At 36.9% G+C, this 18,843-nt stretch overlaps 1 protein-coding gene across 2 annotated transcripts in view; it reads right to left on the bottom strand.

Annotated features, from left to right (window-relative positions):
* Positions 1-318: 318 nt before the first annotated feature.
* LOC124409366 (QRFP-like peptide receptor) overlaps positions 319-18,843 on the bottom strand; it is a 37,121-nt gene continuing 18,596 nt past the window's right edge. The window contains exons 3-10 of one of the 2 annotated variants that reach the window (XR_006929511.1): positions 14,217-14,338; positions 13,519-13,642; positions 13,122-13,330; positions 8,855-8,987; positions 6,230-6,390; positions 4,718-4,882; positions 3,082-3,223; positions 319-792 (exon numbers count right to left, since the gene is read on the bottom strand). Coding sequence is in view for 1 of the 2 variants with exons in the window: in XM_046886945.1 (XP_046742901.1) it covers positions 783-792; positions 4,718-4,882; positions 6,230-6,390; positions 8,855-8,987; positions 13,122-13,330; positions 13,519-13,642; positions 14,217-14,338 (924 nt within the window). In the remaining variant the exon portion in view is untranslated. The remainder of the gene's footprint in view (positions 793-3,081; positions 3,224-4,717; positions 4,883-6,229; positions 6,391-8,854; positions 8,988-13,121; positions 13,331-13,518; positions 13,643-14,216; positions 14,339-18,843) is intronic. The other variant, XM_046886945.1, reaches the window with a different exon arrangement.

The following is an 18,843-nucleotide window of genomic DNA, read 5'->3' as shown; positions in this document are numbered from 1 at the left end:
GTATGCCTTATACTCGTACAGAGACGAGCGGAGCTGGATGTATCGATACATTACGAATTAGTGGAGATCGAGCCGTCCTTTGGAAAAAATTTATATCTAGTTAATTAATAATAAAAGATCTTATGTATGTACGTATATATGTATAATAAATACAATACAATATAAAACTAATTACGTATTTCAATTCGATACGTCAGATTTTAATATATGACCTGTATATATTTATAAATTTACGTATATACGGATTATATGAAAAGAGGAAAATTATGCGTGTGAAAATTTGAGAAGAAAGAAAAAAGAATGTGATGATTGTTTTTTTTTTTTTTTTTTCTTCTTCTTCTTTATGAAAATCTAGGACACTCGCGCCGTGATTGAGTTAGGCGGTAAAATTGAAAAACGCGATGGGCGAACGAGGATTTTTTTATTTTACATTTTGTTGTTTTCCTCGTTTAATTTCTATCCCGAACAGAAGCGAATTGTCCGGCGAAGCGGTGAAACGGACGTTTCAATTCAACCCCTGCAATGAGTGCAGTGCGAAATAGAGTGGAAAACAGAAAGAGAGAGAGAGAGAGAGAGGGAGAGAGAGAGTGAGAAATGGGGAAAATTGCGAAACGAGTACTTAAATACTTACGGACAAATACCCGCGTGCAAAATTTAGTCCTAATTTCAGTGAATATATATAACATATATGTATAGTATGTAGATAAATTTATTGTGCGGTAGTAAGTTTCATCCTAACTTATTATTATATCCCTCGACGAGTTCCAAGGGATCAGGTAAAATCAGGTCCACCTGGAAATCGTAACGCTGTGAGAAGGATATACAACAAGGAATAATAATAATAACAATAATAATAATAATGATAAAATTATAATACCAACAATGAGTAAGTAAAGAATGAAAAACACAAAAATACACAACTGGTTAATCGGGAAAAAGTATATGTATAATGGATATTAAAGAAGTTTGGGAATTTTCACAATCATACACCAGGTTATACGTTATATATGTAGGTATGTCGTATAAAAGCAACGACGATATCTGTTGTTATACAAATTAATTAATGAATCCTCTTATTCCTTTCCCCTAATTGATCAATCGATTAGTTCCAACAGCGGGAAAAGCGCTGCTTCCTCAAAATCGTACCTCGGGATTAATATTATGATTATTATTATTATTATTATTATAGGAGGGGCGATTCATTCATATTGAATGAAATTATGCATATAATATAGACTCATATACATATACATTATTTGCGCTTACTCGGGCGATGAGAAAATTAATTAGCTCTGAGACGAAGGAGATAGTAATAATAATAACAACATTAATAACAACAAGAACAACAACACCAGCAGCAAGATGTAGAGAAGAGGTGAAGTCACCGAAGATAAATCGTCTCGGCTTATTATATGCCGTGGAATCGGTTAAATTATGTGTATATGCATATTAGGTATATCGTATACATATAGACACAGATGTACGTCGAAATAATTATATAATAATTAATCGACGGAAAAAATTCAAAAGAAACTCAGAATGAAAGTAGAAGAAAGAAAGGGAGAAAAATTACGAAGAACCTGACGAAGCGGAAATAACGAGCGAAAAGAAATTGTGGAAGATGTTGTTTTTTTTTTTTAATTGCACTCGCGGTTTTTTTTTTTCAACTCTTGAATTTTTACCCTTTCAGTTCGAGCTTGGATAAAAAAAATCGCTCCTAAGGAGTTTAAAAAGCTTAGTGCTCAAGGCGATGAGATCTATAAATAAAAAACTGTTTTGAATAACAAACAGAATAGCAGAAGTGAAAGTCACGTCGAGTAAGTTGAATTTTTTCACAAAGTGATCACTTTTCATCAAGATATTATTGTATATATATATATGTACGAAAAAATGAAGAAAATAGAATTGAAAAATTGTATTAAAAACGACGCATGCGCGAGAATTTGGAGATAAATCTTTGAATTAGAAGAAAAAAAAAAAACAGACACACACACACAATCGTTAAGTCCTCCATAGAAGATTCGCGATAGAATTAAGAGGCCGACCATACTGATCGCAGTCGTTAATCAATCAGTAGGGTTTCTTTCAGATTTCCAGTCCTTCGATTTCAACATAAGCGCAATCAGTCCGCGGAATATCGTTTTTGCCGAAAGACTCTGATCTTTTTTGCGGATATTCGCTTTTCGCTGCTCACGATCTGCAGACACAATCCGAAAGAAATAAAATAAAGACGAAGAAGAAGAAGAAGAAGAAGAAGAAGAGAAAAAGTGGAAGAAAAGAAAGGAAATGACTGAAAGATTGACGCCAGGTTTATCAGGACTGATTTCGTATTCCCAGATATAGGAATAATAATAATCCTTCTGATTTATAATATCGCGGATTTCTTGCAAGACATGCCGAGTGACGCATGAATAATATAATAACACAACGTCACGAAGTTCACAAGTTCTGTAATTAATTTTCTCTAAACGAATCATCGGCTTATATAATATTATATACAATATGTATATTCAAAGCTAAGCAAATAATAACTGAGAATACTTTACCATAAATTAAACAAACGAAAATATTATAAATATTTATAGTATAATGAAATTAAATTGTGGAGAATAATTTTCATCCACTTTTTGTACGATTATTCTATCTTATACTTCCTCCTGTTAATCGCAAAAAAAAAAAAAAAAAATAGTAAAAAAAGTTAGAATAAAGTATAAATATTACGTAGTTAATTCTGTCCACAAATCCGACCACCGTTACTATTGTTATTAGTATAGATAACAATAATATAATTAAACATCATGCACAAATTGGAGGATTTCAATAAGCTTCTCGATTAATTGCAATGGATTTATCATGCTAATAAGATGATAATAATTATTAATAATATTACGAGACACGAAGGAGAAATAATATTATATTCCTAAATACGAATAATACATTTAAAAAGTAGAAGAAAAAGGGTTGAACAGCAAATGGTATATACAAAATAAGAGACAACAAATAAGGGGGCAATAAAAAAGGTGGATCACGTGAATTAAATTATATAATATATAATATATACGTGTGCAAAGTTTTCGTTACCTATTATAATAAATATCTCTCTCGCATTGATCGGTATAGGATAATGTAACATTATACATTTGTGCTCTACACGACAACCGTACGGGTTTTGGAGGCGTTCGTCAAAGGAAACTTCATCATGCTGATTGAGAGCTGACGCCACCTGCGTATATATATACACACATACATGACATATATATTTATATATACATATATAAATATATATATACATAGAAACAGAAAAAAAAGAAGATAAATATAAAAAGAATATTTGTACAATAATTTGTGTGATGTTGAAAAATGCCGAGAGTGGAGAGAAATAAAATTACGTGATAGCGAAAATATGATATCATTGTTTCTACCGTTGTTATTATTACTCTATATGTATAATTACTCGTGAATCGGAGGAGAGAATATAAAATAATTAATCAACAAATGAACTCAATAATTACGAAATGGAAAACAGTTGTCTGTAAATTGATGAGTGGAAGAAGACGAAGAAAAAAATTTGCAAGGTATAAGGAATACGAACAGCCTTTCTACGTTATTCTCTATATATATATGAATATACTGTGATGATATGGTTTTTACATAATACGCATGCAAAACGCAAAACCAATTTGAAATTTTACGCTACAATTAATATAATTATTAGTTTCGTAAAGTATCAAATCATGCGCGCTTATTAGGTTTGTTTTTTGCTTTCTCATTTTATAAATCGTTTCACATTAATGATTGGATATGAGTGGTTAAATTCTGGGTAAAGATTTTTTTTTCTCATTGAATTTCGTTCCGAATTTTGATCATTTATTTAATTTTCACGACCGGCGGGGCGGATAAAAAAGTTTTGATCCCACGATGATGTTTAAAATTCCGGCATGATGATAATAATAATAACAACAATTATAATCATAATAATTATCAAACACTAGCTGGGTGAGGATATACAATTTCGTATACCTACAACATGACGCAAAAGTGCAAGTAAGCGCATTATCTACAATTTATAACAAATTAACGATGTTAAAGACCTTTTCACTCGTCATATACCTACGTATAATGTATGCTGTATGGTTGAATTTAATAATGAATTTATTACTCCGTTGGAGAAATCAGAGTAACGGAGCGTTGATGAAAAACACAAAACAGACAGAAAAAAAAAAAAAAAAGAAACACCTGTCACGAGTGAAATAATGAAATGAATAGTAAAAATTATCCTTTCGTGGCGGAAATTTATTTGTCCGTCAATAGATTTTTGAATAGAAATTCGACAATTATAGAAAGAAAAGAAAGAATGTTAAAATAAAGGAATATACTTATATATTTTATGACCGAATAAGCCGAGTAACGAGAATTGGTGTTACTCGAAGTTAATGAATCAACCGTGTTAATTAAAACTCTCGGAATAAATTTTCGCCAAGGACAGATCGTAGATTGAAAAATTGGCGTCATGCGCAGTCCGGGATCCGCAAATTCATTCAAACAAATTATCCGGGCGTTATTAAAAGGAAACGAATCGAGAAAACGGGAATCACTTTTTTTTATTTTCTTTTTTATCAGGTGCTTGGGGGCTGCGAGGGGATCGGGAGAAGGGTGGAAATCGACTCGTGAACAAACAGCGAGGCACTTCCGGAACCGGAAGTGGGTTTATACTGACCGAACGCTTGTCGTCCTTGTCTGGCTCAGGCTCGGATGCCTCTTGACTCGACCTGACGAACGGTAATTCCGCCTTGGACAACAGCAGCAGCTTCCGCAGGCCGCCGAGAGGAAACTCTCCCTGAAGTGCTTTGACATAAATCCGTAGATGATGGGATTTATGCAGCTGCACAGCGAGATGGAGAAAAAGGTTCAAAATTTCGTTCCAAAAATCGTTGGGTAAAAAACATTAAAAATCATGCCTCAATTGACGAAAGTCAACGAGATAGGCGATCTTTTTTTTTTTTGACCTACGCGTTCAAAAGTACGAAGTTAAAATCATATTGAAGATAAATGGAAAGTTCGGCGTAAAGAAAAATCGCCGAGTGAAATGAAGAAAGAGATTCAAACGTGCCAAAAATCGTCGGTATGAAAATAAATGTAAAATCAGAACCCAACAGACGAAATCCAGCAAGATAGACGCTGTTTTTCAACTTCGCGATTCTCTGTTTTCGTCGCATAAAAGGAAGCTGTTATAATCATCCCGAAAGTGAAAAGTTCAGTTTTCACTAGATCTCGACTTTTCAATGATCAATTTTTTTGTCCGGCGACATCTCGAGAACGAGTTAACGGATTTCAATGATTTTGATCTTAATCGACGCGGCTTTTCCAAACTTGGAAGAGATCAGATTTTCGCTCAGATCGATTCAGTGCTTTTTGAATAATTTAAATAACAAAATTGCAAAAGATAAAAAAGAAATGTTGAAATCTTGAGAATAGATGAATCGATACGAATGGAAATTGGTACTGTAAGAGTTTCGGTTCGCTGGTGTCGAATCTAAATTTGTAGTTCAAAACTCGATCTGGATATTAATATTTTTTTTCTGTGAACGTGGAACCGGCAGTGTGAAAACGGCAAGTTCGAGGGTTCTAAATCCGCTTGTTCACTCAAGATTTGATAACTATGAAATGAAGAAGAACAGAAAATGAGGAGAAAAGAAAAATTCGTTTGTGAAACGTAGAAAAATATGGAAAAATTCATTCGAAATATCATGAATGAGAAGATAAATCCGAAATCAAGTCTCAAAAGTTGAAACTCATTACGATAAACACTCTTTTCTCGTTTAAACTTTGATAAAAACATAACTTTAAAACCGTAATAAAGAAGTAATAAAAAAAAAAAAGATCCCCGTCAGCATTATTGGTTTTATTTTTCAACTCAAACGAATCTTAGCAAAATCGAATATGTAACACAATTAACCATAGGATGTGAACGATTCGAGAAAAGGTTTGATCATTAGAATGTCGAAGTGTATTAAACTGTGGTGGTTTATTTTTTTTAATGTTGATTAAATATTAGATTAAATTCTTCATCGCATTAATCGCAATAAAGTTTTTTCGCGTATCTATTTTGTAACGCAATCTCGACTTCCAATCCGTTGAATTGAACTTTGTTCGTCAATTTTCGATGTGAATGAGTCACGACTCGATTCGCATATTGCACAAGAACTGGGGAAACATTTGTTCACGTCACCTGTTGAAGTAAGCCATAAGCTGAAAGGTGACGTTGCTGTGTCTGTACGGGCCGATTTTAGCCCAGGGCAAAATCCCGTAGGCTGTCAAAACGTTGTCGATCAACATCGGACCCCAGCAAATTCCAAACAGAACAACCACAGCCACAAGCATCTTGACCACCTGAAATCCAAAGAATAACAACCATCCCACCTTCGTGAAACGAAGGACAAGAAAAAAAAACGAGAATGAAAAAATAGACATCTTGACCAAAAACTTCTTCCTGTACCTGTTTTTCTGAATCTTCGGGATTTTTTTTTTTTTTTTGCAATCCCCATACATTGCACATTAGACTGTATTTTTTTTTTTTTTTTACATTCTACTATTTCACGTACAATAAATCTATAAATTCGGTATCAAACGAGCCTTTATTCCCCTTTCATTTCCTATTTCGATCAATCGTGCGTCGTTTATTTGTTCTGGTTGTTTTTTTTTTTGCTGATGACGAATAAGCAATTTGCTGTTTTTCGTTGCGCTCTTTACATTCAGCTACTAGACAGGATACAACAAACGACGACGATGTAGCATGTAGCATGTATACTGTGTGAAATCTGCTGCAAATCGTTGCCAAGTATTTCGAAATAGTGGCGATAAAACGAAGTTTCACTCTTTTCAGTAACCGTTTAGATATTTTAAGGTTTGTTTTTAACATGCTCTGGTAGATTTACTCACTTTTCATCAATCTGTTGTACATAACTACCTACTTGGTAATCTCTTTTTCGAATGTTTAATCGCTGGAGTAACTGGTAAATATTCGTTTTAATATGTCGAACCACGTGTAGCAAATTTTTTTATTTCAATCCAAACACAGCCGCCGCTTTCATATATTTAAATTTAAACTTCACCGAGAGGTCGCGTGTTCGTCATATCTATAATGTATACCCGTAACGGTAAAGCAATTGCCATTGAAAAATGGTCGAATCTCGTTGAATAATAAAAACACAAACACACAAAATAATAATAATAATAATAATAATAATAATATAAAACAAACATTCGAAAAAACCGTGATATGGTCACGTTACTCATGACAATTTTTAGCCAAAAATATTCATCATACGAGGAATCGAAGGCAATGTGACGTAATCTATAATGTAATGTACATGACCGTTATATTTGCGAAATATATTACCGTCGAATAAATGAATATTATTGCTCATTGCAGGTATTCTAGTATATTATTCTCTCTGTAACATTGATTATATTACACGTGAATACGAAACTGAGTGCTCGAGGGCTCGTACGCGTAGAGAAAAAATTGTACGCAGGAAATTTTTGTTTCCGTTCGAATAAACATGAAAATTGAAGGATAAGCGATGAAATTTTATGGAATATTATACACGTAGGTATATGCAGAAAAACGAAAGATAAATGTGATCTTTACTCGAAGAGTTCTTTGAAGAATCAGTCTTATCTCGCGGAAAGTTGTTAATGGATAAAGAAAAATTCGATAAAGAAGTAAAATAAAATGATTCGTGAAAGCTTATTTTTTAATCTTTCCTTTTTCTTGTTCCGACAGAAGAAAAATCTTTTTCCATTTGAAATAACGTCGAATTATACACATTTCGAATTATAAAACCTGACTCGCATCGCGGTATTAAACGAATGTGTTGAACGTCTTGAACGACCAGTGAACGCCATCGACCAGTGAAGTGCATGAATTAATCGCGGGTGGATCGTTAACGTGACTGCGGTTATTATAGATAACCCGTGTAATAATAATCCGACGCGACTTAAGTTTCAACCATAATACAGAGGATATTATATTCCTTGTTAGCGTCAGCGAGATATGTGCGTAGAATTGAAGATTTAGTACCGTTTTAGGGCGCCTCATTTACAGCAATGAAAAAAGTAACTGGACAACCGGAGGGAAAAATAACGATAATGGATTAAAACCCAAAAATAAATATATCAACAAGTGAAAGAAAAAGGAGCATAAAAATTTTGCGAAAGAACTCTACCCAAATTTAGATTCACATTTATTCTTTCTCTCTCGGTCTCTCTCTCTCTCTCTCCCTCTCTCACTGTAAGGAGAATCAATGTGAAGTTTATTATTTCCTTTTTAAGAAAAAAAAGGAAATGAAGATCAACGAAATAAAGAAATCAACAATAACGATCATGTACCGAAATAGTATAATTGGTAGATTTTTACTCTTTCCTGAATTTTCCGCATCCCCGTCTTGAGTTTGTGGTAACGAAATTACCAGAATAATTTGACAAATTTTTTATTACCCTTTGCACGAATTAACGTCTTATTATGTATATATATATATATATATATATATATACATATAACGTATTTTGCGATGGAAATTCTTACCCCGACGCAATTTTTCTCATCCCTGTCTTGAGTTTGTGGTAATAAAATATGAGATTTTATTTATATTCTCAAATTTGAGATAAATTTGAGAATTATATATGTATAATAAGACATTAATTCATGGAAAATGTAATAAAAAATTTGTTGAATTATTCTGGTAATTTCGTTTCTATATATATATATATATCTCAACAATCAAGGAAATGAGAAGAGAAATTTTTTTTTCAAAAGGAGCATAAAGCCCCGAGAACAGAAATGAAAACCGACCTGTTTCATGGTCCGTGATTCTTCCTCGGTTCTGAGGTCCTCCCGCCGTCCGCGTCTTCCGTTTTTCCCATTTCCAGGATGCCGATCATTCAAGGCTATGCATTCAGTGGCCGAATTGCGGCTGGGACTGAGACTGGAAAGAGAAACACACATACACATATTATGCTTATAAAAGTCTGAAGGAAGATAAGCTCTGCTTATGAAAGGAAATTTCTGCTTTTAAAGGAGAACCGTGTGTGTGTGTGCTTTTTTTTTTTTTCTTTTTTTCAGTACGTTTTATTTTTATCACCACACATCGTATCGATCAAGATGGAGCGAAGAGAAAAATAGAATTAAAACGCCGAAGAGAGAAAATAAAAAGAAAAGTAAACGGCGCGTACGATATGCGGGGAATTTTCCAATCACATCTTTTCCTATTCGCTTCACGATGGCAGATTGCGTCTTCAATTTCCATGCCTAGTACATATTTGTACACACACGCGCACACGAGCTTCAATTCCATTTAGAATCTCCCCACCGCGCACTTGATAAAACGTCATCGCGTACGAAATGCCTTGCAATTGATTCGCGGTGTGATTTTAAAAGTATCCAAAGCATTCAAAAAGATAAGAAAGGTAGCGAGGCGAGAAGAGAAGAAACGGATGTAAGAAAAGAATATAGCAGAAATATAATGAGCGTTGGCTGATTGATTTCCGCTCATCAATTTTTAACCACTCGCTTTATGATACGAAAAATCAGAGAAGACGAAGGGCGTTATTTCAATCCGCTCGTGATTCTATAAATGAATTCGGTATAAACATTATAGAGGGTCGGATTCAAGGATGCCAAATATTTGATCAAACTAAGTGATTTACAGATTTCGATAAATTTCATACCACACACTTCAAAGTCTGTTCAAGTTGATTTCCAATTAGGAATGCGTGTGTTATTTTTCTTTTTTATGTACATTCGATGAAACTCTTAGCATCGCCAAACCTCGCAGGATGTAAAAGAGATTAAAAACGGAAGGCGACTATTGTAATCAAGTTGAATATGAGTGCCTAGCTGCATTGCAAAGTAAAAAAAGAAAAAGAAAAAAAAGGCCAATAGAGAAGGATGCATAAAAATAATTTAAAGTATGCTAACAAAAAAAGAACAGATTGTTCATTTATTTATAAAATTATATATCAAGAAAAGATGTATCCCTGAACCACCAAACCTGGCTGATAGTTTAAACGCATAACAAGTTTTGCTCGAAACATTTTTCAATTTAATGCTTGGTCTTCGATATATTTTAGCATTTTTTTTTTTGTAAATGATACACCCTGCATGTTATACACTCAGGAAAAACACTGAAGCTCGATTGCGTGTAAGATTGACAATTGTTATACTTTTGAGGAAGAAGAAAAAATGCATTATTATCATTTCCATTCACTGTACCAAATGTCCTTATTTAAATATGAAATGAAAGTTTCGGATGATGGATAAAAATCGTGGTAATTGAGAATTCTATTTAATGTGACGAAATAAATCCGAGAAAAGTTGTAGAAAAATATTCGGCTTCTACACTGGTGAACTTCCCTTGGGTAAGATTTGTATTGTGGCAAAGCCGGGTAAAATGTGAAAGTGGAAATAAAATAGGAAAAAGAGAATAAGGAGAATAATGATAATAATAATAAGAAAAAGAAGAAGAAGAAGAACCAGCATCATGGGCAAAATAGGAAGAAAAACGAACCCTTCTCGAGGGACGTCCTCGGTCCTTCTTCTCGGATCCACCCCTACGTAACACACAATTGGTACTTACACGCCGCGCACTTCAAACATCTCTCAAAAAGCACCCTGTTCCGAATTTATATTCATTCCCTCTCTGTGAAAATATTATTTTCACTGATTATTTTCAAGGGATCGTAGTTGCACTCGTAAAATTTTGTACACACCGATCGTGAAATTAATTAGAATCCTTAAAAATGTGTGAAATTTTTGAAAACACACAAGATCTCTGAAATTATACGTAACAATTTGAAATCGCGATCTGAAATTATCTGAAAACTATAAATCTTTGAAATCACATAAAATTCCTGAAATCTCATGAAATTCTTTAAAACCCTTCAAAATCTTGTGAAATCAGGTACGAAATAATTTTCTAAAATAATCTTCATAACGTGTACCTTTGAAAAGTAGTCAATAAATTTTGTGATCACTTACAGTATCAACACAAAAACTGAAGAGTGATTAACCCCTTGTCAATGACTTAAACACCCCCTGATATTCCGCCATACGGAATAATTAATTGTTCAATTTGGCCAGATAATCCTTTCGACGAAGATTGCAGATCTGAGAGAAAAAACGAAATATCTGAAACATTTTTCCCTTTACTTTTTTATTTGCAGATCCTTCCCCAATTCCCTATTCAATTTTATCATTGTATTACATATGTAACCTACGTAAAAGTACAACCGATACGTTAAATCCCGGATTAGGTCCACGAATAAGCGATAATATACGTGAGGGGCAGAGGATTTTCACGGGACTTCGGCGAGCTGTTCGCTGCAATGTTTGGATACCTCTTAATTTTGTGTCTAGGTGTGTGTATGTGTGTATGTATATATATATGTATATGTATAAGAGCTTTGAGGAAGCCGGCGAGGCTTGCAGGCGGCAAAGCTCAGCTGCGCTGGCAAAGGATGGGCTTGATTTAATCCTATTAGGCCCTCGGCCTCTGCCAACAGCGATAATATCACCTCGCCAATTCCCTTTCAGTTTAGTTTTATTCGTCTGCCGGCAACCCTTCACCCTCAATTACAATATTTCGCTCCTTTATTCTCTGCTCCCTAATTTTTTCCTCTTTCTGCGGGTCTAATTAATATACAACATCAATTAACGTGCTACCGATTTATCAAATCGCGATATTGCCTCGCTTTCCTTGAAACGACGCGACGTCTGCATAATTTTGTATTATTATTCAGGGTATTTCCGCGATATATATGTTGGGTTGCCTACCGCTGAGGGGAATAAATATCGGTAATACAGACCTACCGAGTTATCGATAGATATCACGTTTAGAGTCCTCGCGAGTGTCCTGCGGCTGCCAGTGTTACCAAGTTATATGGATTTGACCAAGTAGTTGTTTCGTAGTTCATAACCTATCCTGAAAAATTCAGTAATTGCGTTTCGGAGTCGGAGTAAAAAAAAACGCGACACAACAAAAAAAAACAACTTTTTTTTCACTCCTTTTCGCGATTCTTTTTCTGGCATTTAACCATTCACCTCTGTGGCAGGTTATTTCGTCAATTGATTGAGAAAACCAATTCGTCCCGCCTCGTACTCGCAAGAAAAAAAGCTTCGAATTTTCGAACCCCTCTATAGTGAGCCGATTTTTTAGTATTTTCACCTCGTGCGAAGTTTCGTTATTTTTTTTCTTCTTTCTTTTCAATCAGTTCGTTTAGCCTATTTGGCTTCCATTTAATTTCGGAACTCAAGTGGGATTTGGCTTCTATGTACATTATTCTCTCACCTATGATTCGTCATTCCTAATAATTTCTATTCAGTCTATCTTCTCCTTTTCTTTCTTTAATGCCTTTTTTTCTACGAAGTGAACTTGCGACCTATAAGGCTGATTACGTTTTTTTTTTTCACCCCTCAACGTTTTTACTCTCTTCGAGTCTTTATTACCTACACACATAATTAACCAACGGCACGACATGCATACGTTACTCAAGCTCCTGTTCAAGTCGTGTTCTAGGCTCCAAGGAAGATTGATTACACGAGGGAAGATCGATACGAGTCTGCACCGTAAGGCAAATACACGCGAGATAAAACGTTTAGACTTTACTTCAAAGAATTTTTCAAATCTTTATAATAACAATAATACTCAAGTTCTTATAATAAGGAGAATAACGAATGTATGAAATTCATACCCTTCTATTACCTAGCATATGTTATATATAAACATATTCCTTGCATAAATTTATTCTCTAAAACTGAGTCGTGTTTCATCGTGAAATTGAAACGAAACATATTTAATAAATAAAAAAATATTTGCTTCGATCATTATTCTTGTTGAATAAATTCAACGAACAAGAAAAAGCGCACATGCTACGCAGATTCGAGGAAGGGAAAGAGAGATAGAGAGAGAGATAGAGAAAAGAAAAGTTTAAAATTGATCGAAAGGAAAACAATGTGAAAATTGTGCGTTGTAATTGTTTTTTGTCTTCATTTCAATTTTTGAAATATGCTACCAGCATATCGAATACACGTGCATGTATAATGTAATCAATCAATTACTCACGCGTGTCTGGACGTCATGTGGTATCGCCGCTTCATTACCCTCCATATCTCCCAGCATATAGCCGTGTAGCAGAAGGCCATGACAATAAGAGGGACGACGAGGACCAGTAGCAGCATGTAGACTTCGTGAATTTGCCAAAGCGTTACCGATCTCATGTCACGTACGCACCAAAACGCCCCGAGGTCTCCGGGACCGACGGCTTGGTGCCGCTGTGAGAATAAAGAAGTAAGAAAGACGTCAGGCAGCCATTAGTTTTATATTTTTAACAACATTCGTCATCGTCCAAGCTCATAAATTGTTATTTTTTCTTCGCGCCTCGGAGGAGATCAAGCAGCGTACGTGTGTTCTTGAAATATTTGAATAACAACAAGAATAGGGGTTGAATATCGTTGCTGACCTGTGTAAAGAGTATCGGTATCGCCAGTAAAAACGACGTCATCCAAGTCATGATTACGATTCTTCGGGCCTGACTTATCGTGCATGTGTACTGAGCCCTCATAGGATGAACGATCGCGTAGTATCTGAAAGAAATTGATGGAAAGTGTGGTGAAAGATTTGCGTGAAATATTTGCGTGAAGAGACCGCATTTAACAGACACAAGTTTCAAATCAGCGATTTAATATCTCATTGAAAAAGGATTGATATTCATCAATTTTGACAGAATGCTTGTTCGATTATTCAAGTTAGATGAAAAGATACAAGAATTGATTAGATGGTTCAATTTTTTTTATGTATTGTTCATGTTTAACACTTTTTTCATCTTTTCATCTCCGAGAAAAAGCAGAAAATAAGAGGATTGGAGAAAGACGATAAGAAAGGAGACTAGACGACATTGAAAATTAAATATAAAATAAAATGAAAAGAAAAGGAAAGTTCGAGGAGTCAAGCTCGAATTATCGCGATGATCTTGACCCCTATAACAAACGAAAGTATTGTGAATATATATGACGATAATCGTGCAAAGAACATTAGTGTGGATAAAAGGTATTCAAGGTAAGAAAAGAGGCTTCGAAGAAGGATAAAGAAATTTTTGTTAAAGAAACGGAATTCTCTCCGTCTTTCTTATAATAAAAGAAGAAAAGAGCGTGATCTTACCTCTCTATCGACATCGCGGTCAACGTTAAGACGGAGCAAATGGCCGAAACGCTCTGCATGTAATGAACGGATTTGCAGAGAAACATTCCCATGCTCCATGTGTAAGAGAAGAGCTTAGCGATCTGTAAGGAAAAAAAGAAAAGAAGAAGACACATCCTGACTGATGATAACTCGAGTTAATTGAATACGGGGTTATGATTCACGATTTCACAACATGGCGCGGGTTAATTACCAGACTACACAGTGTAGCAAGATCATTACGACCACACCATTATAAGGCTTAGAATGTAGACGCGTAAGATAGAGAAGTGTGCCTTCTGCAAATGCAAAGGGACTGCTTAACACTGCCAGAGCCAGATATAATATTATGATAATCAAGACCTCGTGTGCGTCTAACGAGGTGAAATCCCGGCATGGGAGCGTGAACCGGAAGTTAATAAGGATGTAATTGTACAGAAAGGTGAAAAAAAGAAATAGAGAGAGAGGGGCAGGAGGGGGGGGGGGGGCAAAATTGAACCGCTTTCCAAAAACCTGAAACCTCGACACGCGCACGTTTTGTCGTGTGGCCAAAACTATTGTGGCCACTGTCATTTTGCCACTGCAGTGTTGTGTTGTGGGAATAGTTGGAGAGTGGCCAAAATCTAAGGCAAAAATAATCGTTCGAGTAGAACAACGAATACTACTTCAGAGATGAAGAAGAATAACAGGAAGAGGCGTAAAAAATTTGAAAGTGTGAAGGGGGAGGAGAGTTCGCGGATCTGGTTAGAAATTGGGCTGACTCATATCATCATTCACCCTTGAACGACACCGAATTTGTAAAGTTGCGGCAGTACTTCGACTTTGTGAAATATGATGAAGCTTGACGATAGTGATCAGAAGCTCGACCGCCTTTCATCCCTCAGCACTTTGAGTTTCGAGGCGCGTGCACAGAGAGAATTTTCGTCGCACGGGATCTCTTCTCACCTTTGCGAAAAAGTTTTCGCTTGGTTAACGAGCTGTTCCGAGTTCGAAAAGGGTTTAAGGGGTTAGTTTTGCCCCTGTAAAAGACCCGTAAAATCGTGTTAAGCTTGTCAATTAAACCTGGAAAGAAACTAGATTAATTCGGTCGACGATTCCTGAATTACCATTTTTGACGTTACTCTGTCCGCGGCAGCAAAAAATTACCAGCAAATTTCGGCGCGAAAATAATCGCCGCGTTTCTTTCGCTGGTGGAAAGGTAGACCGAAAGCGAAACCGACGTCCTTACATCCCTACATGAGTATTGGTATAAGTTTTTTTGCAATACCGGGGTAGGCAAGCAGTTTGCTTCCGTGGAATGCGTTCGGGTTTTCCCTGACAGCAGATATCGACGACGTCCCGAGGGATGTGAAAAGAATCCAAATTTCTTCGGCGGAGGACTGAAGTTCGGAAGGCACGTATTCAAATTTCCTCCGCCCCCGCAACTTTCGCTTACAAGCGAGATTCTGACGGCAACCGGAAATAATGTTCCTTGGTGTAACTGGTAATCCCTCACCCTCGACAAATAAACACCGCGATGTCCGAGTTACGTTTCGCGTGTAAAATGAAGGGATGACGATATTTTAAATGCACTTTAGCTCTGCATTATCGCGATGGAATTTTGAAGCCTGTTGCTCCTTCTCTCCGTGCGAAATGAAGAACAAGGGTTCGTAATCCATGTCCGGAATAATTGGCTGATTCGTCAGTCAGCTGTCTAGCTGGCTACCTAATTCGTCATTTTGACGTGGGTAGAAAAAGGAATTGTAAGTACTATCTAACTCACAAGGAACATCAGTTTGGTGTTCTTCTCTGATTTCGTTGAGACTCGTGTATGTTGTAGAACATTGAAAACTGAGAGACATGTATTTTTTTTATCTGTGGAAAAACGGTTTAAAGGGGTGAAAACGACCCCCAAAGATGGGATTTCCTAATGCACTTGATGTATTTGAATGAAACCAACGCTGAAATATTTTATTAATGAATAGAAACATTTCGGCGTTGGTTTCATTCAAATACATCAAGTGCATCAAGAAATCCCATCTTTGGGGGTCGTTTTCACCCCTTTAAACCGTTTTTCCACAGATAAAAAAAAATATGTGTCTCTTAGTTTTCAATGTTCTACAACATAAATGAGTCACAACGAAATTAGAGGGGGACATCAAACTAATGTTCCTTATCAGTGGCTAAACGAAACCCAAAACCCTATCCCGATGAAATTGGAACTGTTCAATGGTTCAACGTCCGCCGCAGTTGCGATAGTTTCAATTGCAACGAACTGCAGTATCAGTTTCGATTATCCGCAGCGCTGCATAGCTTCGTAGTTCAAATAGTGCCTGACTGATTACTCGAAATAAAAAAAAAAAATTAATAACGCTGAATCATATCTGACAATGAGACACACTGTTCAGAAGCTCTTTTGTGTCCGAACATCCCTCTCGTGACTTTTTCATCGTCGAGATGTACGCGCCGTCAGTTAGCAATGGAAAACCAACGAAGAGCTAGTCAGATTGGCGTGATATTTAAAGAGCAAAAACATTCAGCGTACGATGACGAAAAAGTTGGTTCGTTAGTTACTTCTTTCGTTTCGGCACTTTTCAGAGAAGTCTCAAGGGAGGGCTGGAAGCGGGACAAAGTTGAAGTAAATAACTGTGGAAACTGATCAGTAGAGAATCGAACCGACGAAGCAGTAATTTGACCCTTCATAGCCGTCATCATCATCATCATCATCATCATCATCGTCGTCGTCGTCGTCTTGATAGTTTCTTTACGAGTCTGAAGCGTCGAAGATTCGACTCACCGCTTCGACCTGTGGACCCGATTCTGCTCGAGGCTTGGCTAAGGTCGCCGTTTGTACAACGGATTTGGGTATCAAGAAAAGAAATTTGTCTCACTCGGTGCGGGGCTGTTGGGGAAATGTGACCGGGGAGCAAACACGCGCACTGACTCTGCAATCCTCGCGGAATAATCGTTCCTACCTCCGCCTCCACCTTCACCTCCACCTTCACCTCCACCTCCGCCTCTAGTTTGGAAGCGTTTCACGTTAATCGGGGCGACGACAGAAATCCCTGGTAAGTGAGTAATTACTTGTTGGATGTCGATCTTACGGCGGGAGAGTCGAGAGACTCGAAGGGCAAGGGTCGCGACGCAGAAGCCAACATCATCATAACCCCGAGTTATGTAGTTGAACGACGACGGATTCTCCGCATATTCGAGACGCCGAATATTACATCAAGGCGATGTATGGGACGTACAGTCAGGGTCAGAATTACTCTGATCAAAAGCCTGACCAAACCTAAGTTTCAAAATTACAACCAAATTGGCGCTCGGCAAGGTTCATCTACAAAAGAATCGCATTTCAAAAGAGTGATTATGTTGGAAACGCACGTCATAGTGTCGAAGATTCGAACTTGGATCCAGAGACTTGTGAACTTTTTTTTCTTTAAATACAATCACTCATGTTTACAAGAGCACCAAAAAAAACGAACATTTCTGACATTTTTAAATGATAAAATTCAGTGTCTTCAAAATATCTCTTCAATCACAGTGATTCTTGTTTAACTTGGATGTGACTAGATATACAGATTTTTTAAACCTCTCCACGATACCGTTTTTGTTTAGTCCGCTTTATTTCTTGACCGGACTGTACGTCCCATGGATTCTTAATATTATAATACACCTTGTGCGTGACTGGCGTCGTGGTTATAATACATGATGCTGGATGCAAAAAGGTTCGATGGTATATAAGGTTATGGGTTAACACATGGAGCCGCGGTATCGCGCCAGGCCAGACCGATGCTAACGATTCCGGCCACGGCCATCCATTACCGTTTTCACATCGGCGATACGCTATCAGTGCCAGAATCTGAGCGGCTCCGACTCAAGTCGGTGCTTGTCCTCGATCCAAAAAAAGATTTTTTCCAAGCTGCACCGCCGGCCACATTTCAATGTGACGAAAAGCTTCCGGCGTAGCGGGTCTGGACCGCTTCTTCACTGTTTGTTACTTCGCCGCTACCAGACGCCGCAGCATTTTACGCCGATTTCATCGAGCCGTTGCAGAGCGGTTTTCGATCAGTGGATCTTAAGATATCGCCGTCTCAAGTACGCCATTCGCGCGAGCGCGCAGCGCTCGCTGATTCGTGTCGCCGCGCAGACGCGCGAGGGCCACACTTGAAAACGCTATATCTCAAGATCCACTCGTACAAAATCGTGCCGTGGCGGCTCGTCGGAAGCGTCTCGAGGTGAGCGATTCGATAAGAAATCACTCGTGAAAAAGTATTTTTATATACACACAGGGGGGAGATACACACAGGGTGAACGGCCACGCTTCAAAGATGCATAGAGACTCAAAATTTCATCGAAGCACTCAAAAAAATTCGCCAAAAATTCAAAGAGAGAATTTTAGCATCGCGAATGCTTTAGTGCTCGGATAAAGGTGTAATGTATATCCTTTCTTCGAACCAGAAAAAGAAGGTATTAGGAATTCGTCCCAGGAGCATTGTACTCTCTTCGCCTATAGATACGAAGAATTCGAACTCGGGATTTCTGATCCGGAATTCGCATACAGAAAGAAAGCAGACAGATATCCGTCTCGGGAGAATTACTCACGCATCGCTTGAGCGATCACTGAAAA

The sequence above is a fragment of the Diprion similis genome, chromosome 8 (assembly GCF_021155765.1).
Source record: "Diprion similis isolate iyDipSimi1 chromosome 8, iyDipSimi1.1, whole genome shotgun sequence".
Lineage (NCBI taxonomy): Eukaryota > Metazoa > Arthropoda > Insecta > Hymenoptera > Diprionidae > Diprion > Diprion similis.
The sequence above is the reverse complement of the archived record's forward strand: the minus strand, read 5'-3'. Positions and strand labels throughout refer to the sequence as shown.